The 15,020-nt window shown below is 40.7% G+C and overlaps 1 protein-coding gene across 4 annotated transcripts in view; it reads right to left on the bottom strand.

The window, feature by feature from the left end:
- PDZRN4 (PDZ domain containing ring finger 4) overlaps nt 1–15,020 on the bottom strand; it is a 390,282-nt gene that overhangs the window by 98,501 nt on the left and 276,761 nt on the right. The window contains exons 1-2 of one of the 4 annotated variants that reach the window (XM_074942198.1): nt 11,122–11,180; nt 9,858–10,008 (exon numbers count right to left, since the gene is read on the bottom strand). The exons of the other annotated variants lie outside the window; for them this stretch is intronic. Of the exons in view, the coding sequence (XP_074798299.1) occupies nt 9,858–10,008; nt 11,122–11,153 (183 nt within the window). The 5' untranslated portion in view covers nt 11,154–11,180. Of the gene's footprint in view, nt 1–9,857; nt 10,009–11,121; nt 11,181–15,020 lie in introns of those variants that run through there. 4 annotated transcript variants of the gene reach the window in all.

Raw genomic sequence — 15,020 nt, forward strand, 5'->3', positions numbered from 1 at the left:
CACTACAGAAAGGATGTGGACAAATTGGAGAGAGACCAGCAGAGGGCAACGAAAATGATTAGGGGGCTGGGGCACATGACTTAAGAGGAGAGGTTGAGGGAACTGGGCTTATTTAGTCTGCAGAAGAGAAGAGTGAGGGGGGATTTGATAACAGCCTTCAATTACCTAAAGGGGGGTTCCAAAGAGGATGGAGCTAGGCTGTTCTCAGTGGTGGTAGATGACAGAACAAGGAGCAATGGTCTCAAGTTGCAGTGGGGAGGTATAGGTTGGATATTAGGAAACACTATTTCACTAGGAGGGTGGTGAAGCACTGGAATGGGTTACCTAGGGAGGTGGTGGAATCTCCATCCTTACAAGTTTTTAAGGTCCAGGTTGACAAAGCCCTGGCTGGGATGATTTAGTTGGGGTTGGTCCTGCTTTGAGCAGGGGGTTGGACTAGATGACCTCCTGAGGTCTCTTCCAACCCTAATCTTCTAAGATTCTATGTTTCACTGTAGCTTTCTGGATGAAACTTTCAGCAATCTTATTTACATCTAGTTCCCTAATATGGTCTTGATGAACATTAAGGCCAGCTACATTATTCAGTTGCATCTGTCCCATTGATGACTGGAGATAATTTTTAATTCTTCTGAATCTGGAGAATGCTGCATTACAGTAATCAATGTGACACTGTGTGAGGTTAGCCAGATAGTAAAATAATAGCCCCCTCCCGACAGAGATAGCAGTGACCTGTTTCTATTAAACCCACACAATAAATGCAATATTAACTATGGTAGGAGAAAGAAAGAAACCAGCGCTACAGTGTGCCCCATGCAGCTGACCTCTCCTTATCTGCTTTGTTGGGGCTTCATATAAGGTTTCAATGAAGGATTTTAATAAAGTTAAGAAACTCTTCTGTATTAATCCTTTAAAAGCCCTCCTGGGATTCTCTCTTCCTCACAACCTTCCTCTGCAACAACCTTGCTCCAGAAGGAGCCCCACTGAAATCAGTGTAAGCAAGAATGGCAGGATTAGGCCATATGAAAAGAACTGAAGAACTTTATGACTCAGGGAATTTTTTGCCTCTACATCATCAGTGTGAAACCAACTTACCTGGTCAGCAGTCAATGAAAGTCAGAACCACCTAATGCTTTTTGTTGTTCCCATGTGAAAGCATTTGATAGGTCTCACCTGGTCCATAGAGGACACATGCCTACAACACAACTGGTGTTAATTACCTATGCAAGGAGAAGATTTTAAATTTTTTTAACAATGAAGGTAATTAATCATTGGAACAGGTTTCCAAAGAACCTGGTAACTTCACCATCTCTTGCAGCCTCTAAGTCAAGACTGCATGTGTGCCTAAAAAACATATATTCTAGTTCAACCACAGGTTGTTTGATAATCTGCAGGAATTACAAGGTGAAATTCTGTGGCATGTGTTATGCAGGAGGTCAGACTAGAACAGGGATTGGCAACCTTTGGCACGTGGCCCATCAGGGAAATCTGCTGGTGGGCTGGGAGGGTTTGTTTACCTGCCGCGTCCGCAGGTTCGGCCGATCGCAGCTCCCACTGGCCGCGATTTGCCACTCCAAGCCAATGGGGGCTGCGGGAAGCGGCATGGGCCAAAGGATGTGCTGGCCGCCCTTCCCGCAGCCCCCATTGGCCTGGAACGGCAAACCGCGGCCAGTGGGAGCCGCGATCGGCCAAACCGGTGGACGCTGCAGGTAAACAAACCGTCCCGGCCCGCCAGCAGATTTCCCTGATGGGCCACATGCCAAAGGTTGCCGATCCCTGGACTAGAAGATTATTACAGTGGTCCTTTCTGGCCTTAAAACCTATGAAACTGACACACTGAGAATCAAAAGCACCAAAGCTAATTTAATACTCTCGCACCCCAGAGGTGGTTCCTCCTTGCTCTCCCTACTCACTCCTTAACTTAATGTTGCCCATTAAGGATCATCTGTGTGAAACCTTCCCTCAGAGTCCCAGATGTCCTCATCTCCTTCACTCTCCAACCCAAGCAGTTTGCACTCCCTCTGAGTCCTCAGTGTGCTGCCTATATGATCCCCAAAACACTGCCTTCCTTTATATGCTTCCTGACTGAATTATGATGCACTAGTATTGAGTGGGTTGGGACATGACCTCCTTCAGTAAGAAGCTGCCCTTAGAAGCCAGCAATTTATTTAAACCCAACACTGGCTCATCTTGAACTTTACTCACCTTCAAGAAAAGGGAGTGATAGGGAAATTGCTGCAGGGAGGGGAAGGGGTAGCTGCTGGAATGCTAGTGGGCATGGAAACCTAGAGAACAGGACACCTCACTCAGCAACATGCTGCAATCCTTTTCCCCTCTCAACCCTCTAATGACACATGTGCCAATCCATCCTCCTGCTGCCCACCCCAACACCATTTGTTATTACCCTTAGTACTTCTCTAATGACATACACCTCTAATTCTAACTCCTAACCCATCCTCTTTATGCCTCTGTGACATGAACAGTCATAACTCCTCATCCTCAGCTGCCACTAGCTTTCAGGTATTGGGCCTGCAAGGCAAGTGTCCCTTTAAGAAAAGTTTCTCAGCTGACACCTTCCTTTCCCAATGGTATGAGTTGAGAATGTTTCACAAACATTGATTTTCAAAAGCAACTAATGGAGTCAGGACTCATTGATTTTCAGTGGGACTTGAGCTCTTAAACCTCTTGGGGACTTTTGAAAATTCTATCCTAATTCTACCTATAAATCATTAAAAATGGAAAATGAAAAAATAAAACCTCAAACTATTGTATGGCCAGATCATAGTCACTTCTTCAGAACAGGAGTGAGGTGCAAGTCCAACACCAAGCTTCATGTATCTCAGCTGCTAAGGTGTTCACATGATGCTACACAAAATTTGAGACCAACTCTGAGGGAGAACATACTTGCAACTCAGGAAGCAAAGACAAGCCACACTCTGCAAAGTAATCTTTCTTATTTTCGCAAGTGTATGTCTGTAGTATACACTGCTTCCTTGTTGCTGCTGCTGGATTGTGCTGTGTTTTGTAGGTATGCCTTTTTCTACATTTGCTTCATCAAAACAATTAACATCTGTGGCCTTTAGAAATTATTTTCAGCAGATAAAACAACCATGCTGAGGCCCGGTAAAAGCTCTCCACTGTTCCATATCTGCACAAATTACCTTGCATTTTAGATGTTTTTATGTACATTTAATCACAAAAGATTAATTAGATGGCATACAGCAACCAGCAAACACTGAAGAGCTAACTTCAGTTTTAAGTGCACATGCAGCTAACTTGTGGCTTTTTAGAACAATTTTAATTAAAAGTACTAGAAAAATCATCCAGCTGAAAATATTAGGAGCTTTGGGATGGGCTTAGCATAGCTAATTAATTGTATATTTAATCAAAGCAGCCTTTGGCTGTAATTAATAATCCATTTTCCTCTGATAATAAATATAGTAGTTCTGTGAAACAGAATATATAATTTACAGAATACCGTATGTATAGGAGATTGGTAATGAAAAAGATCATTTCAACTCCCAGCTTCAGAGTGGAGGTTGTTTCCCTTTTAAATATGTAAGACTATTTTTTTAATCAATCAGTTTTAAATGTCATGTCATAACTGCACTTCATCATTGAATAGATGCCCCAAAGTGCCTTGATAGTTTCCGAGGGAGAATAATCCAAAAGAGGTGGCAGGCAAATAATAGAATGTTTGACTGAGGCTGATTTTTCAGTGGACCCTAAAGAGCTAACACTCTAAAGGAATTGTATAGAGAGCATCTTTTTAAAACGATTCGAAGACACAAAATCCGGGAGATCATTTTTCCTTTTGTTTTTAAATGGCAGAATGAGGTGAATGGTAGATTTCTAGCTCCCACCAATCTGATCAAATACTGGATTAATACAGCCAGATGAAAGCATTCCCTTGCTAAAGCAGCACAAATCTTTCTGCTCTGAGTGTCATAGAAACACCCCACCATCAGAGTGAGAGCGAAGAGCTGCTTTAGCATCTTTGCTACTACATACCGCTTTGTGTGACACAAATTCCCAACTGGTGCTTCTGCAACATGTTTTTCACATGGTCTAGGACTAAATTATCTTCATTGTTTTATAGTTAAGATGCAAATTCAAACTTTCCTGAATATAAAGTAGAGGAGGGAATGTTCCATTAATCTAACATGATGCATTCTCCACTCTGGTAAAAATATTTAATGGCCTAATCTAAACAACAGCTTTGCCACTTTATTTGTTTAGTTAATTTACAATGCACTGCATTTTATCTGAATTAAAAACACTTCACTTTTTTTTAACAGTAGATATATTTCTCCACACTTTTTTGCAGTTAGCTAAAGAGATTGACTAGTAAATTATCAACGACATACACTCTCCTGACAAAGCTAAATTGGTAAACAGATTAGATATCGATCAACTGGTAAGCAGATATTGATGAGCACCAATTTATTGGGAATTATTGTTTAAATGCAAATTGATGCTTCACATTATAGATATACTGCGAGCTTTGGCCATTACAAATTGACTGGAATAAATTAATAGATCACTGCCCATCATTAAACAGCAGTGGTACAACTGACAGGCATAGTTTTTGTAGTGCTACAGAACTCATTGTCCTTGTAAGAACCTCTGCTGAAGGAATTTCTGACACTTATGACTACCCACATCATATTATTTCTTCAAGGTCCATGTTCTTTTTATATAGTATATACATTTCCCCATTTGTTGAAATCTGTGGGCCAAATTCTGCTCTGATTCACACTCATGCAACCATTGTCTTCAGTGGGACACTACTGGTTTAACTGATGGCAGAAACTGGCCTTAATATTTGTGGCGCTGGGTACATTCCAGAAGCCTGTCCCATTGATATCACAGGATCATTATTTGGGTCTGGTCCTGCAATGGGATTCCATATAAATACAGGGGTCTGCAATAATAGCTAGTACTGCAGGATCAGGGTCTATGGTTGTATGTGTGTCATAGCCCTGACTTCTATGACAAAAACTGAGACATTTAGGGTTCTTTAATGGAAAACCTTGGTTTTGCTTAATTACAGATATGGGCTTTAATCCTGCAATTGACAACATGGCATGACAAAGCCATGACTTTTCCCACAGCAAACAACAAGTCTTAATCATAGAAGTTAAAGATGGAAAAGACCTATTTACTTTTCTATAAAAGCGGCAAAGAGTCCTGTGGCACCTTACAGACTAACAGACATATTGGAGCGTAAGCTTTAGTGGGTGAATACCCACTTTGTTTGATACATGTAGTGGAAATTTCCAGAGGCAGGTATTTTTTCCACAGTTCCTGGTATATCTCCAGAGCCATAAATCTCATACAAAAGACTTTTCTTGAGACATTTCCTGAGTAATTTGGGAATGTACATGGCTTAGACAGTTCGGACAAGCAGACACACTGCAGAGTGGCTTGGAATGTTTGGATTTATATTTGAATAGAACCTTCTGAGAGCTACCCATTGCAAATTCTCATGTTCTTAGGAAAGCTTTACAGGTGACAGGGTGTTTCTCCACAGAAAAAAATAAATTAATCTTTTACTATAAATCATGAAATTATCTTATCATTCAATGAAAGCTGTTTTTTTCTTGACTGTTCCACTCCCAAAATGTTCTTTGCTGACGACAGCAGCTCACTGTTGAGACTACATGTTATGAAATTAGGATCATGCCACAAGACTTCAAGTTAGTCACCCATGGTCCTTGGTGCCCCATTGTAGACAATTATTCCAGTGAAAAGTAATGCCAGGGTGATGAAGATAGATGCTTTTCAAAGTAACAAGAACAGTCAGATATCTGCTAAAGGATATGGGAGAGTATACAACAAATAGGTGAGGGGGTTTAAACAACTGTAGTATCTGGTATAGTTCCAATAGATGGAAATTTATTTCAACAGAAGTGGAAAACAGAAAGTGTTAACCCAATCTATAAGGAGAAGCAATATGAAAAGAAAGAGTTATGCTATGGCCTAAGGAGACACTTTATTTGTCAAACTACACAGAATGATAACTATGTGAACTATGGGGTTACCTAGCACCAGAAGATCCATGAGGATAGCATGGTTCAAATTAGGTCTCTCAGTCTAATTAAACAGATGGCAGAACTCTTGGAGACAGTGCAGCTGTGTCAAATGTATGTCTTGAATGAAGACACACTGAGAATACCAAAGTGAAATCCTCAGTCAGGATACTAGGAAGGATACCTCTGCCTTATACTGATTCCCAACACTACTGTTGGGTCTCAAAGTACTCATTATGGATACTCCTGCAGTGTAAAAGAACTGTCCAGCACTGGAGGACCAAGAAGTCATTTGGGTGCACAAACAGGCACCTTAGCTACAGTTAGCCCTGCCTCCTTCTCTCTGATAAGACTACTAGCATGGACTAGAAAATATCTGCTCCCTTTCATGGGTGAACTGAATGTGTTTTGCACTCAAAGAAAGCGGAGGCAGGCATTCTTCTGTGCTTTTTTTAGAACTGTCAGTTACCAACAACGGAAACATTCTTTAAATTCCAAGGACCAACATTAAATATGCAACAGCACGATCTGGATAAAGACAGACTAATTTTGGCTTGCCGTCCAGCCCTTGCCACAACAAATCCCAGAGAGAAAGGAACAGCTGTATTTAATTGTTAAATACACCACTGGCAAAAATGTCGCAATCAAGGCTGTGAGAGTTGCTCCATGCTGTAGCATTTAGAATAATAACAGAAACACAAGCAAAGATGATAGGAGGAAAAGACAAAACCACAACAAGCCATTGGGGGGATGCGTGGTAGGGAGGCAACACAAAAATGACTAATACTCCTGCTATTTCAAGGAAAATGGGTTCAAACTCAGTAATACATACATCTCAGCTCTCAACTCTTGGGAGCTCCTCTCTAGATTTTCTCTAAATTAGATAAGGCAGCATGGTCAGCTATAGCATGTTACAAGAGACCCCCTCTTGAGACACACAGAGTTTGTTCATTTCTGTCGTGGTCTACTCACAAAGCTCTCTGCTGCACAAATCATTGTTAGATTTCTTCTTTTAAAAAGTTGTGTGACTTTTATTGGTGGGTAAAACAAGAACAGCAGGAGCCAACTCCTATCTCCAGAACTCTTTCATCTGGTTATCCAGCTGTATTACCCACTCTCTCTGAATGCAGAATGGGGGAAAGTTCAACAGAAGACTGACATAATAACGAGTGCACAAAATATAGATAAAAAGAATACATGTCCACATGTCTGATGAAGTGATATTAGCATATAAATGCAATGTAAGTACAACAGCAGCCTTTGAATTAAACCACAAAGAACACTGTCTATTTGATTAGTTGTTTATTTTTTTCTTTTGAGGGGACACATCAGAGCCATGGATTGATTCTTTAATAAGGAACCCAAAAATCTTTAGTGGAGATAAAAAAGGACTAGCAGTTAAATGAAATAATTTATGGATCCTGATTGTGCAGGACTTTGACAAGAATCATTAATTGTCACTATGTAGCTACTTTCTGAAGTCACATAGTCAATTTAGTCCTAGTTCTTACAAGATCTGGAAGAATCATTAAAGGAAGCTTGAGGCTAAGCACTGATGATAGAAGTATTTTAATATTCTCAGTACTTTTACAAAGAAACAGCATGTCATGCATCACCTCTATGAACTGCATCTAAGCCCTCAAAAAGGAAAAACATTTCTGTCAGTACGATCCTTTTGTCACCTCATCTGCTTTTTAAGAGAGAATGATATTAGGGGTGCTCTGCTTTTCTGCAGACCGTAGGTAAGGCAGGAGTCCAAAGAATGCCAGAGATATCTCATATTTCTTTCCTTTGAGTTATGGATCACCCGTTGGGCTATTCTTGAGGTTTTGCCTGCTAACTGAGCTGATTTGCAACAACAAAGGAAAACAATTAAAAATAATGAAACCTCCCCGCTCCTCCACCCCTAAGTCCTTGCTTTAGGAAGAGACTATTTCATTCACTCCTCTGATGAAACTCAGGATAGGCAAGTATCAGGCTCAAGTAAAAGATACAATGGAAACAGTGATCCTTTTCTTTTTGCAACACCTTCTACATACAGTATTTGTATTAATTTTGGATGAATATGACAAATACACAACAGAAATACAGTGAAATTATCATAAGACACACACACTAATGCAGATGAACATTCAAATACAGAGCAAGATCTTGAAGTCTGTAATTAAGTCAATGGAAGTTTTGCCCGAGTACGAAACAAACAGCAAGGGTTCTTTGATGGCATTTAGCACAACCCTTCAATGGGGACAGTGTAGAGCCATCCTACCCCAAGGGGACCTTGAAATGCAGAATGCCAGCAACTACCTCTTTCTGTGCGTGCAGAATACTCTGCTTTGTCCAGGGAGAGAAGTGATTTTGTGTTCCCCTATGTACTGCAATTGCAGCTGGCCATAACATAGAATCATAGGACTGGAAGCGACCTCGAGAGGTCATCTAGTCCAATCCCCTGCACTAATGGCAGGACTAAGTATTATCTAGACTATCCCCAACAGGTGTTTGTCTAATCTGCTCTTAAAAACCTCCAATGATGGTGTCATAAAAATAAAGGGAAGGGTAACCACCCTTCTGTACACAGTGCTATAAAATCCCTCCTGGCCAGAGGCAAAACGCTTTCACCTGTAAAGGGTTAAGAAGCTAAGATAACCTTGTTGGCACCTGACCAAAATGAGGAGACAAGATACTTTCAAATCGGGGGGGGGGGGAGGGGGAGGGTCTGTTTGTGTGATGCTTTTGCTGGGAACAGATCAGGAATGCAGTCTCAGAAACTCTGTTAATTTAGTAAGTAATCTAGCTAGAAATGCGTTAGATTTCCTTTTGTTAAATGGCTGGTAAAATAAGCTGTGCTGAATGGAATGTATATTCCTGTTTTTGTATCTTTTTGTAACTTAAGGTTTTGCCTAGAGGGATTCTCTATGTTTTAAATCTGATTACCCTGTAAGGTATTTACCATCCTGATTTTACAGAGGTGATTCTTTTACCTTTTCTTTAATTAAAATTCTTCTTTTAAGAACCTGATTGATTTTTCATTGTTCTTAAGATCCAAGGGTTTGGGTCTGTGTTCACCTGTACAAACTGGTGAGGATTATTATCAAGCCTTCCCCAGAAAAGGGGGTGTAGGGCTTGGGGGGATATTTTGGGGGAAGATGTCTCCAAGTGGGCTCTTTCCCTTTTCTTTGTTTAAGACGCTTGGTGGTGGGAGTATACGGTTCAAGGACAAGGCAAAGTTTGTACCTTGGGGAAGTTTTTAACCTAAGCTGGTAAAAATAAGCTTAGGGGGTCTTTCATGCAGGTCCCCACATCTGTACCCTAGAGTTCAGAGTGGGGAGGAACCCTGACAGATGGAGATTCCACAACGTCCCCAAGGCAATTTATTCCAGTGCTTAACCACCCTGACAGTTAGGAAGTTTTTCTTAATGTCCAACCTAAACCTCCCTTGCTGCAATTTAAGCCCATTGCTTCTTGTCCTATCCTCAGAGGTAAAGAAAAACAGTTCTTCTCCCTCTTCCTTGTAACAACCTTTTATGTACTTGAAAACTGTTATCATGTCCCCCCCTCAGCCTTCTCTCTTCCAGATTAAACAAACAATTTTTTCAATCATACCTCAGAGGTCATGTTTTCTAGACCTTTAACCATTTTTGTTGCTCTTCTCTGGACTTTCTCCAATATGTCCACATCTTTTCTGAAATGTGGTGCCCAGAACTGGACACAATACTCCAGCTGAGGCCTAATCAGCACAGAGTAGAGCCGAAGAATTACTGCTTGTGTCTTGCTTACAACATTCCTGCTAATACATCGTAGAACGATGTTTGCTTTTTTTTGCGAACCCACCTTATAGTTGCTCCATCTCGGTTGCTTTTCCCATGAACTGCACAAGGATGGGAGAAAGACGTCTGGAGCCCTTCCCCCGTGCACCTTCCAAATGCTCAAGCCAAATCCGGATCTGAATTCAAATGTCAGGATTTGGCATATAAATATTAACCTATATGCAAAGGATGAAATTTTGGCCTTAGTTAAATCAATGGTATTGTGCCACTGACTTCAATGGAGCCAGGATTTCAGCTAGCAGATGGTAACATACAAGTCAATCACAACTAATATACTGTGCATAGAGTTAATAAAAACAAACAGCTCAATAAGAATAAAATAAAACAATTTGTATAAACAGCCAATAGAAGCCTTAGCAGTCTTCACTCTAACCTACATTTTTAGTAAACGTATATGAACATTTGCCCTTTTAGGATCTCCTCTCCAATTGTATTTGGCTTAGTTTTAACATCCACACAATTCATATAGGCCAGGTTCTAATCTCAGCTAGTTCAGATTTACACTGGTATAACAGAGCTCAGAATCTGGTCTGCATGCCTCTAAAGGCTGTCGGGTATTTTTCAAAGTGATAAGTAGAAAAAGGTGTCATATTTCAGGAAGCTTCAAAATGGAAAATAATCTGTTTTTCATAAACAAGGAAACAAAGTCCCAAAACAGTTTAACACTTCAACTATTTCTACAATTTCCCTTACAGCTGTCCAAATAATTTTTGGTTACAATATTTCTGGAACATACAGCACATGCTATGTTTACAACTCATTCTATATTATCCAACACAGTATCACTGTTAACATTACATTAATTAAATGAGCACAGAGACAGATTGTTCTATCTTTAGAAAGCGTAGTGAATAACAGACCCTACAAGAACAGATTTCTCACATTCACAAATTCTAAACATCAGATCAGAGCTAAAAATGTTTCCCATCAAAGTCTCATCAGGTAACAATTTTTCAGCATCTGAGCAATTTCTATTTTGATTACAACAAATCTATGATGGCTAAATTGCTGCAAGTCACAGAAAAATGTTTACCAAAAATTGGTATGCCACTTTCCTGTTCTCTATGATATACAGAGGATCAAGAGGCTCAGGGAAAAGTCTTGCATTGCATTAACATGAACATTCTCTGAACAACCTCTAAGCAGCATGGATGAGTTCCAGATCAGAAGTCAAGTTCTGCCTCCCTTGTTTTGAGAAATTGCTTTTATGATTTAGGATAACGAGGGAAATGTACCTGTGGGACAAAAACAAATCTAAATGGATTTACTCTTTGGTGAGTGTAGCGATGCGATGACTCATCGGCGTGGTGCCTCCTGTTGGTCGTCCTGGGAATTAGCTCTTCCGGCCAGGAGCGCCCTCTGCAGGCCGGTGCCTCGCCTGCCGCTGGCCTGCATGTCCCTCCCAGACCCCGGTGCCCTCCTTGTCAGGGTTCTGCCCCAGCAGTAACCCACAATCCGAGACTCCCCACCCAGGGGATCCCCCAACCTTCAACCCCCACCTTGCCTCAGTGGCCACTGCCAGTCACCATCTAGCCCCTGCTCCCTGGGGCAGACTGAAGACTATGAACCACTCATCATCGGCAAGGGGGGTTGGACCAGCTGCCTCTGCCTATCTCTGGGCTGCCCCTCTGCAGCCCCAGTACCCTTTCATAGGCCTTTCACTAGACCTGCAGCCTGGGGCTTTGCTAGGCTAGAGCTCCACAGCTCCCTCTGCCCTTCCCTAGCACTGCTCCACCCTAGGTACCCTTAGCTTCCCAGGCAGCCAGGTCCTTCTCTCTCTAGGAAGCTAGAGAGAGTGTCTCCCTTCGCTTCTAGCCCACAGCCCTCTTATAAGGGCCAGCTGGACCCTGATTAAGTTGGCCACAGCTGTGGCTGCTTTCCCAATCAGCCTGCTTTTCCCATTCACAGCCCTCTCCCAGGCTGCTTTATCCCCTTCTGGGCAGGAGCGGGGTAGTCACCCCACTACAGTTAGACTATCCTATTTAAATGAATAAAGTTTTAGGGCTGGAAAACGTATCCTCGGTCAACTAATTTTTGTCCTCCTTTTCCGATTGCTGTCCCCTCCTCACCAATATGACTTACCACTGCTGTCTGAAAAGCGAGATATTTCTTTGTCTCTTTTAGACTATTAACCCTGCATCTGATGTTTACGAGGATTAGTAATTGTGGAAAGCTTTTATCATCTGTCAAAAACGAATTCCTTTCAGGCCTACTTTCTTAGGCTCACGCTAGTCTGTCCAAAACATTACTACTAAGGTTATTTTCCTCTTCTGCTGAAAAAAGTCACTTCTCTCCTCAGTCCTCTTCATTGTTTCTCTCCTGCATCAAGTTCAAGCACCACAGATTCATCTCTAGGCTCTGTATAACTATGTTGCTGCTCAAGCCTCTGCTCTCTTTTCTCGTTTGACACCCCATCTCACGCTCCTTCATATTCTCATTGCATTCTTTGCTTCCTTCTCCCCTTCTGACATGCTGTCTCCTATCCTTGGAACAACTTCCACTGCATTGTTTACATACCTTCTTATGTTTGAGTAGTGTCCAGCTATCAGGCTTGCTGGAGTTACACTGGCAGCTCCACTGTGTGGTGATATTGTGCATTCAGGATGTGCTATTAATACTTAATAACAACTACCATTTTAACACAGCCTTTATCTTTCTTTAATAATTCCATTTGGTTCCAATAAAAATCTAATCTTGAAACCTCTTTTTGCCTATTGTGGGTGCTCTAGACACTTTGGAATGGAATTTATGCCTGTGAGAGTAATCTTACAAACTGAACATTTGTCAGTCTTCCCCCCTCAGTAAGGATATGAGACAGGATCATTTACAAAGAAACTGCTGAGAGAGGCCTGTGAGTAAGTTGATTAGAAACATACTTTGAAAAACTTTGGGGACAGGGTTCATCTTTTTTTTTTTTTTTTTTCCTGTTTGTACAATGCCCAGTAGAATGAGATTGTGGTCCATGATCAAAGCTCCTAGATGCTACCTCTGTACAAATAAATGATAATAATAATAATAAAAAAAGAGCTGATGTCTTATGTTCAAAGCTGGCTTTGTAGGAGAATCGAGTCCAGAACGTAAGCCAGTTTACTCGTCCATGGGAAATATTTCTTAAGCTAACTCTGTGCATCTTGTGTGCTATACTGTTGTAGATAGATTGCTCTCTGTGTCCACTATAAATGCTAAAATTCACCAAGTTTACTCACAATTGTAAATATCACTAAGCTCCTATCACTCTTGTATGCGGTATTGGTACATCCATTTTAACAGTTGTATTTGTACATCCATGCAAGGAGATTGTTGTAAAGGCATGAACATTTATTGGAACAAACTATGCTTTACGTTGCTTAAATTATTGATCAATTACAACCAGATCACTAACAACTATGAATCCTTAAATCCTTATAATAAATCAGTAAGACAAATAACGCACTCAGAAAGATGAATAAATAATCTTCTCCTGCTCTCGTCTCTGCAATCACTACTAAAAGAACTGAACTCATTAATAGTAACACTATTTACTAATACAAAAAAGGCAAATTATTCAAAGGGCTAATGGCTGCTTAAAGTGAAAAGAGCACTTTCTTAGACATTGGTTCTGCTGCTATTGCACAATCCATTAATAAGTTTATCTTCTGAAATGCATGCAGTATAAAAAATAATAGGTAAAGAACTAGCAAACAGGGTTCCCTGTTCTTTCATTTCTAACTTATTTAAAAATATGTTTACTAACACCATAAAAATGCAGAACTCTTTTTGAAAATCGCAGTAAAGTCATCTCCTCGCATGCATCACACTCCTTTAAGTCAGCATGGCAAGGTGATTATTGAAAAGAAAGAGCATGTTTAGAGCTGGTAAGTTATCAGATAAAGGAGTAGCTGACATCTCATGAAAATCTTTGCGAAACTATCTATTGAGAAAAAATTCTGCTGACCTAAAAGAAATTTCCTGGGGGTACTTTTGTTTTCTTTTATACTTATTAATAAGTAGGGAACATGTTTCCTCACTTGTATGCTTAGCCTCACAAGGCCTTATTTCCCATGTGTCAGCAGAGAGAGAGATTGCTTCTCCTGATGCTTTATTCATGGTGAAGGAGAGTAGGCCACTTTCTGGATCCCCAGAAGACCCTTAAATTGGGGCAGGGCCCTAACTGCCAACTCCCATTGCTTCTCAAGGACACAAGATGAAGGTAACAGACACTCTGCACCTAGGGAAGGGGATATCCAGTACTATGAGGCTACTACTATTCACGCTCCACAGAATAAAAGAAGATACGTCTGTAGCATGACTGATTGGGGTGTGGGGATTCCATTCTCTGACTTTCCTGAATACAAACTTTGAAGTGAACCTACAAGGACTAATCACTTTCAATCCCTCACAAATCAGCTCAGTGATTCAGCTCCTGAACACCACCATAAAACAAACTCACCAGAGGGTTCACAGATCTCTGATTTCTACAAAAGCATGATCTTGGTTGCTTAGAAACTCTTCTTACGTATTTATATATTCATGTTATTTATTTATTTCCATTTCTGCAGAGCATATCCCAGGCTCTGGGTGCCTCACATTCTCTCTTTCTCTTATTCTCTCTTTCAAACACACACACACACACACACACACATACACAATACAAAATCTAAAGGAGGGGTTCTCAAACTGGGAGTCGTGACCCCTCAGGGGGTCGTGAAGTTATTACGTGGGGATAGTGAGCTGTCAGCCTCTACCCTCAAACCCCACTTCACCTCCACCATTTATAAAAATATTAAATATAAAAAATGTGTTTTTAATTTATAAGGGCAGGGCTGGCTGTGTGAAAGGGGTCACCAATACAAAAGTTTGAGAACCACTGATCTAAAATATTACCATTATTATATTACATTTATTTATTATATTTTGCGGTAGCGCCTAAGGGATTTGATCATGGATCAGGGCCCCCCGTCCCAAACACATAACAAAAAGATTATCTGTACCCAGAAGAGTTTACCATCTAAGTAAAAGTCAAGAGGCAACAGGTGAATACAGAGAAATAAAAGGAACACAAGTTAACAATGACATCATGCAATTAGCTTAATCACTGTATTATCTATGTCCTCTGCTTATTACATCATTAAGTCACTCTGTATTTATGATATTACAGTCAGTGTCACTGTAACAAATGTGATGTCAC

The sequence above is a fragment of the Natator depressus genome, chromosome 1 (assembly GCF_965152275.1).
Source record: "Natator depressus isolate rNatDep1 chromosome 1, rNatDep2.hap1, whole genome shotgun sequence".
Lineage (NCBI taxonomy): Eukaryota > Metazoa > Chordata > Testudines > Cheloniidae > Natator > Natator depressus.